The sequence below is a fragment of the Notolepis coatsorum genome (assembly GCF_963971535.1).
Source record: "Notolepis coatsorum genome assembly, chromosome: 6".
Lineage (NCBI taxonomy): Eukaryota > Metazoa > Chordata > Actinopteri > Aulopiformes > Paralepididae > Notolepis > Notolepis coatsorum.
This window is the reverse complement of record NC_140170.1, coordinates 6,127,970-6,135,644: the sequence shown is the minus strand read 5'-3', so window position 1 is coordinate 6,135,644 and position 7,675 is coordinate 6,127,970. Positions and strand designations below refer to the sequence as shown.

At 45.0% G+C, this 7,675-nt stretch overlaps 1 protein-coding gene across 1 annotated transcript; it reads right to left on the bottom strand.

Annotated features, from left to right (window-relative positions):
• Positions 1–5,745: 5,745 nt before the first annotated feature.
• On the bottom strand, positions 5,746–6,882 carry LOC311230757 (putative nuclease HARBI1; the record flags this gene model as incomplete). Its single annotated transcript, XM_084317115.1, has 1 exon — positions 5,746–6,882. The coding sequence occupies one exon, from the start codon at positions 6,880–6,882 to the stop codon at positions 5,746–5,748; it is 1,137 nt and encodes a 378-aa protein (XP_084173241.1).
• Between the last annotated feature and the right edge of the window lie 793 nt (positions 6,883–7,675).

Here is a 7,675-nt window from a genome sequence, read left to right as displayed (position 1 = left end):
ACTCCATGAAGCCAACTGCCTAGCCGATCTCCCCTGGGGAAATGGCTTCATAGATCGCTCCCACACCATCTCGGGGCAAAGGATGGATGCCATCGGGCTATCAAGCCGAGGCACCCCTTCCTTCAGCCCCTGGACCAAACCCACCACCCGCGTGAAAGGCACGTAGGTGGAGGTAAGGCCGACGATGCGGGGAATTACCTGTCCCTTCATCACGTAGGCCTCCATTGAAGGGAAGAATGGACAGACAACGCCCGCCTCCCTCACAGGACGGCGTTGCCAGAGATGACCTATCATGTCGTCAGCGACAGGTGCTGGCAGTGGCTGCGGCCACGCCACACCGTTAGCGGCTGCGGCGGCCGCCATGAGTTCGGGGAACAAGGTGCGCAACTCCCCTGGCACACCTTCTTCCACCTCGCTCGCGATCCTCGCTCGGAGCCAGCTCAGCACCGCCACTAAGCTGTCCGCCCCCGCTGCTCACCGTCGTAAGACGGGAACGAGAGGAGGCGAAGAGTCTGTCGGCGACGCATACTCCCCTCTGGGTGCCGCTCAGACGCACCTGCCTGCCACAAACCTGGAGCCAGGGATGCCCCACAACGCACAGAGGAAGCCGCGACGGTAGTCATCTAAATCCTCTGGTGGTGAAGACATTATCACTTTGTTTTTTCTGTAAATTTGCGAGAGAGGAAACGAACAAAGGTACAATGTCAACGCAGCTCCTTACTAATTAACTACTTTAACACTAAACTTAAAGCGGTGCTATGACACGGCCCTTCATGGTGAAAGTATGGAAGGAGCTGTGGTGTGGCCATGACCCCGCTTATGTAGGAGCAGATGTGTGGTGGTCAGGCAGGTGGGCAGAAGTGCGTACACGTGGTGAAAGTTTTTTCATTTTAGGATATGACTAAAGGGATAGTTCCAATAGAGCAAAGCGTAAGCTATTAACGAAATATAACTTTGATTGCGGAAAGGTCAGGTGCAGACAGCCTAATAACTCAGGGAGCTGTTTGACAGATTTCATCCAAGCATGATCACATAACTGAGGCAAACTATGTCGGCAGTTGTTAAAAGCAAGGGAGGGGTCAGCGAGGAAGGTGAAGGTCATGGAATGTTTCTGCTCAGCTGAGCCAAGTCTGATAATGTGACAGACTTTAAATCTGCCTGAATAAAAAAAAAGTAGAAAAAAGGCTACAGCATTATAGGAAGGGCTTTTTTCCATTTGTCTTTACCAGAGATCAATGGCGAGAGGGCTAGTCTTTTTTGCTTGACCAGTTCTGGATTAGCCTAAAGGAGGAGTAATTTTCAGGATGAGTAATTGAATGCGTATAATGCTGTGAGAAATATCCATTATGACAGAACAGAATGTATCAGATCAAAACATGGATGGAAGATGATGGAGCGGAATAGAAAATAGAATAGCATTACAACCCAGATTTAATAGAATGGAATACAATACAACACAGTAGAATACAATACAATACAATACAATACAATACAATACAATACAATACAATACAATACAATACAATGCAATACAATACAATACAATAGAGAGAGTGACTGGCGTTCAGAGGCTCCCAATGATCCACCATGATTTATTTACATGGACTCTCTCTCTCTCTCTCCCTCCCTCCATCTCTCTGTGTGTCTCTGACACAGTGCTGGCATTTCAGCTGTATATCCCACAGGTGCTGGTGGGAAAGGAGTGGCAACACCACCCCCTGCTGGAGAGAAGTGACATCTGCTAGTCTAGCTGGTCGCTCAGGGAATCCGGATAGACAGATGGACCGACTGAGAGATAAGCAAGAGAGACCGGGAAATAGACGAACAGATTGACAGGCAAATTAGACAGACGTGGCGGACGGAGAGACAGAAACAGGAAAACAAACAATAAACAAGACGACAGACAGCTATTGCTTTGCATAGACAAACAAGACGAATATGCAAGGGGAGGTTCTGATCGATGTGGATGTCTGTCAAAATCACCCTCCCTCTCCCCTCCTGAAGGAGCAAAGGCCCCTGCGATTTGTAGGACAATAGGGAGGAGGGGAGGTGCTGGAGGCTAATGTGGAGAGGCTCAGCTGGGGCACAGTCAGATGTCATCCTGGCATCTCAAATATCCTCTCCCCGAGTCCCGACTCAAAGCTTAGAGCAGGATTCGCAGCCCTTTTTTTGGCAGGTAACCCCCAGACTGAAGTTGGAAATATCCCGTCACCTCGACACACCACAATATACAAAGATTATGCACGGCCAAGCAATATATATATATATATATATATTTCTTTCCTTTTTCCCCCTTTTTAAGGCTATTGCTTAATTAAAATGTCTGTTTAACACGCTCCTTCCAGTTTTGAGCTCCTCTGCATCGGCCAGCCAGCCCTCCAGATTAGGAGCTCGGAGATGTTCCGTGATTTATCGGAGCGACGGCGGTAAAGCGGTGCGGGGCGTGGAGCCATTATCAAGCTGTGTGGCGTTAACACGGCCCTCCGTTCCTCCCGAAAGTAACATCACAATTTTATTGGGGACATTTTAGATTGATAAGGTTTTTAGTTTCTTCTAGGAATCCTGTTTTGTAAAAGAGGGGACCTCTAAAGCTGTCCTAGACTGATAGCCCTGTACAGCTAGGCTTTGACCTTGGATTCTGTACAGCTAGGCCTTGACCACAGCCCATATGCAAAGCATTTCTAAAAACCTTCTTTGACTTGACTATGGAGATTGACAAATCAAGAAGCTATGTTTCGTATTTTAAGCAAAGAAGCTATATTTTGCATTCATACTTTAAGCAAAGAAGCTATAATTTTAGGTCCGCAATTTAATAATTTAGGTTTGAGCAGTTGGTGCAGCACATGGTGGGTCCAGGATCCATGGTGCCACCCTACAGGGGTCGCCAGCCCATGGAACGATCACCCATGGTGCCACCCTCACCCTACAGGGCTCTAGGGCTGAGCCCAAACGTTCGAACCTTCGTTCGTTACGTTGGCATTCGAATTCTAAATCAACATTCAATTTTCAAACATTTTTCTTTTTTCATTCTGTTTTTTCTTCACAGTTGCAGATAAAGATTAGGCTACACTAATATTATAGTATTAAAAGAAACTGATGAGTTATATTCATTAAAGAAAGTTGATTTAATTTATTTAGTTGGGCTGGGGCTTCTCCCTGGGCTGGGTCTGGGGCTGGAAAGTTGATAAAAAAAATTAAAAAAAAATTACTAATTTAATCAGATTAATCACTTTATTCAAATTGAGGATTTAGTCATATTTATATATATAAAAAAAAACTGACGAAGTTCGAATCCCAAAAACAGGCTTCGGGGACAGCCTTACAGGGCTCGTCACCAGCCCTCTGACCAGTTCATGCAGCCAAGAAGTTCCACCTGGGAGAACAATTGGCCTGCACATGGCCCCCCACAGTGGTGCACCCTGGTCTCCTCCACCCCCCGGGCATCAGTCAGGATCCCCGAGAAGGTTGTTGCTTTCGCCTGCACGTGGCCAGCAAAGCAGAGAACCGGCTCTGGATGATGTGCACTGGATCACGCAAACCTGTGACCAACTTAACTGTTAAGGTTAACATTCTGTGTTGGTGTTGTCAGTCATTTACCAGTGATTTCAAATATGACTTTGCAGCATCCCACATCACACGTGCAGACCACTCCAATACAACAATGTAAAGAGTCAACTAATTTCATTAAAGATAAGGCGGCTGGGTGGCGCAGCGGACAAAACGCTTGTCACCAACGCAAGAGACACTGGTATAGAATCCGGCTGTCAGCGTTGCCTCCGGCTTGGCCGGCCGTCATACTGGCTCAATTGGCAGAGTCAGCGGGAGGGAAGTCGGTGGGTCCGGGTCCGGGTCGTTGTAAACAGCGACTCCTACAGTTCGGTCGGGGCGCCTGCACAACGAGGGAAGGATCTGGAGAGAGGTAGTGTGACCTTCCACACATTACACTCTCCCAGTGAGAGTGCGCGCTGCCAGGTGAAAAAAGTGGTGGGCTGGCTACACATGTGTCGGAGGAAGCATGTGATAGTCTCGGAAAAAGAAGGGGGAAAAAGATAATAAAAAAATAAAAGATAAAGATAAAAGATAAACTTGTGCCCTATCTTGTGTTTTTTGTATGTAGGCCTATGTGTTTATGGGGTTATATCATGTAAGCTACCAGATACTAAACACATAGGAACACAGGCCTTCCTTTCCTTAAAGGGGAATGTCATGAATTAACACCTTTCATTCCTACACCCCATAATTCTCAAATGTGTGATGTCACCTGGATATTAAATCTGGGGCTGCTCCAATCAGAATCAGTTTTATTCGCCAAGTAATATTGGCACATACAAGGAATGTGGCTTGGTGGGCTGCTCACACAAAGAAACAAAAACAACACAGGTCTAGAATACTATTAAAAACAATCAAAAACATTTAAGAAAGTGTAGGAGATATTGTGTAAAAGCAGTGGAGTGTGTAAAATCTTTTTGGAATACCCCTGATCAAAGGTAAGGACTATCTGACATCAATTTCAGCTTGATCCAACAATATTTTCATATCGATCCAGCTGATTAGCGTCTGTAGTGTTCAACACAAATGCCGTTACTGGCCATCTAAGCATAAAAAACGACCCCCTCCCCCCCTTCATGCATTCATTCATGAACATAATACCTATTATATACATTTGATTTGGAAATAGTAGCCTGTTCAGGCAAGAAACGCCAACGCTTATAGTAGAATACACGTAGTGCCCTATAACTCAGCTTTTCAGGAATTATCCCGGATCACTCCTAAACTATACTTATATTCATTCACTCTTTTTTGCATGTTCGACGGAAGAAAGTCACTGTCAAATGACTATAGTATTTTCTCCATAGCTATAATATAGAATATAGATATAAACATAGTGACGCACAGTGAAAATATGTTATGGAAACCTTGGCACGTTTGCCACAAGGACCAGGCTAATGGCTGGCACCCAATGTGTTAACACCATGTGCTATCAGAGGCCAGTCTCATTATTCCATAATGCATTTTGTTGTTGATCAAACCTGGATGCAAATAAAAAATAAAATCTGCAAATATCCTGGTAGCATCACATCTTTCTCTCACACAATCCACTCATAGACAGACAGGCAGAACATTTTTCTGAGCACATACACTAGTGATTTGCAGTCAAAATGTTCACATACTTTATTCTACTTAATACACAATGTCCACGTTAATAGCCTCAAACATGCTGAACTAGAGTGTAGGCACAAACGCTGTTCAAAATCACATTTTCACGTGATCGGGATCGGCAAAAAAATAATGTTTTTTTTTTTTTTTAACAAACATGACCATGTTCACGTCTTAAACTCATACTGAGGCCTTAGTTTTGGTTTTAAATTACATATCATCATTCATTTATTTATTGTCACACAGAGCAGAAGAATTTTGCCAAAACAAACCAATAGTATCCAGCTGCAGAACGGCAGACCAGCCACACTCTCAGACCCAAACGCATTTCCTTTGATTTAATTATACAACAAATGATTTATGTCAAGGATTGCAATGCCTCGCTTGAATGAAGTAAACTTTTCACCTGGATAACGTCAACATTCAGGGTGAATGTAATGTGAGAAATTGGGATAAACAAATAAATTTTTTTGATCGGATCGGGAAATATTGGTATCGGTAGATACTCAAAATCACATGATCGGGATCGGTTCGGGAGCAAAAAAATGTGATCGGGACATCCATAATACAAACTACTACCTATACAGACTATTCAAAAAATGAGGTCAACACACGCCTCACACGCTTTCCCTCCGTTTCGTTGTTGTCCGTTCTCACACTAGTTGCTCTGCTTGGTGGCTGGAACTCCCTCTCGTAATTACGAGCAGCATGGATGCACAGGTCGCTTATGGTTTCTTTGTGAACTTCGCAGTAGTTGTGCAGAACAAAGCAAGCATAGATAACAGTAGGCAGGTCCGTGATGTTTATGTCCATAGCTCTACGCAACACCGCAAAACGTGCCTTCAGACGTCCGAACGAACACTCGATCACCATGCGTGCCTTGCAAAGCTGTAGCCCGTAATACTGTTCCGCTACGGTTGCGCCGAAATGAGGGTATTCCTTCATGAGATATGGCATCAGTGGATATGCTGGATCACCCAGAAGAAAGACAGGGACAGGCTCTTCGCCCTCCACCAGCTCTTTAGGGCAGGGGGGAATTGTCCCATCGGTTAAGGCAGCACACAATGGCGAATGCGCAAAGATGCGAGCGTCGTCTACACTGCCGGGCCACATGACAACAACATCCATAAAACAGTAGTTAGAGTCACACAGCGCTTGTACATTCAAAGAGTGTCTCCCCCTTCTGTTGACATAGTGTGTGGAACTACCTCGGGGTCTTTTGATTTCTATGTGTGTGCAGTCGATTGCGCCCAGACACTGAGGCATCCTGTGTGTTTCATAGAACCTGGCAACATGCTGCTTCACCTCAGCCTCTGTTCTCGGTATTCTGATGTACTCTGGACCCAGGTAGGTGGTGATGGCCTCACAGACTTGTCGGACTATGATAGAAACAGATGGTCGAGATATTCCAAATGAATCTGCGACTTTCTGTCTGCCCCCGTCGCTCAGGTAATACAATGTGCAAGCTACCTTTGTGAGCACATCCACGGGAGCCCGCATCGCGGTTGTGATTCCTTCCAGATGCGGACGGAGTCTCTCGCTGAGGTTGATCACAGACAATCTTGACATTCTAAAGTTCTTACACCATTCCTCAGGAAGCGTAACTCCGTCGACAAAATTCCTCCACCATAGTCCCGTTTTCCCTGGCGTCATCCAGAACCGGCGCTCCAGGTAGGGTTGATAATGCTGCTGCTGGAGACGGGGATGCTCGTGCATGTGAAACATTTCCAACTGGCGTCTGCGTCTTGTTATAGCGTGTCTTGTTACAGCACGTCTTGTTACAGCACGTCTTGTTATAGCGCGTCTCGTTATAGCAGTGTTCTGTGATATCAACAACATGATTAGTGATTTTACAACAAGAAACATAGCGAACACCGAAGCTACTTGGTCGTTCATGTTGACTTGTCTGGATCCTGTTCTCTTCCGATTCTCTTCAGCGTTCTGAGCGGACGTCGGTGAGGGCACTTGGACGTCGGTGTCTAGTGCGCATGGGCGTTGGGCGTGAACGGCACCGTTCCAAGGGACTTTTGACAACGAAAACACTGTTGGAGCGTTGCTGCTGGGCAAATGAAAATGCCAACTAAAACGCTGCTGCCATTCAACTTGGACGTGCAAATGAACTCATTCGAAAATGCAACGTTGAAGTACCCTATAAACAAACAAGAACATAGCAGGGAACAATTAGGGTACTAAGGCTGAATGGGGGTAGTTAGTGTGACCAATACAGTGGCATTATTAATGCTGAATACCTCTAATATGCCTCACATCACCAATGTCCTGTATTCTGATATATATCCACAGAACCCAGGCCTTATTTCTTACTTATCAATGATTATGTTGAAACAGTATAGTGAGTTATTTCGTTCCATCTCCAATGTCCTGTATTCTGCTATATCCACAGAACCCACACCTTGCATATATATTTTTGTACTTTAATCAATTAATTTGTACTTTAACTCTCTCTCTTATAAAATACTGAGTTATCATTTAACCCAATTTGTTAAAAAAAACTAACTAA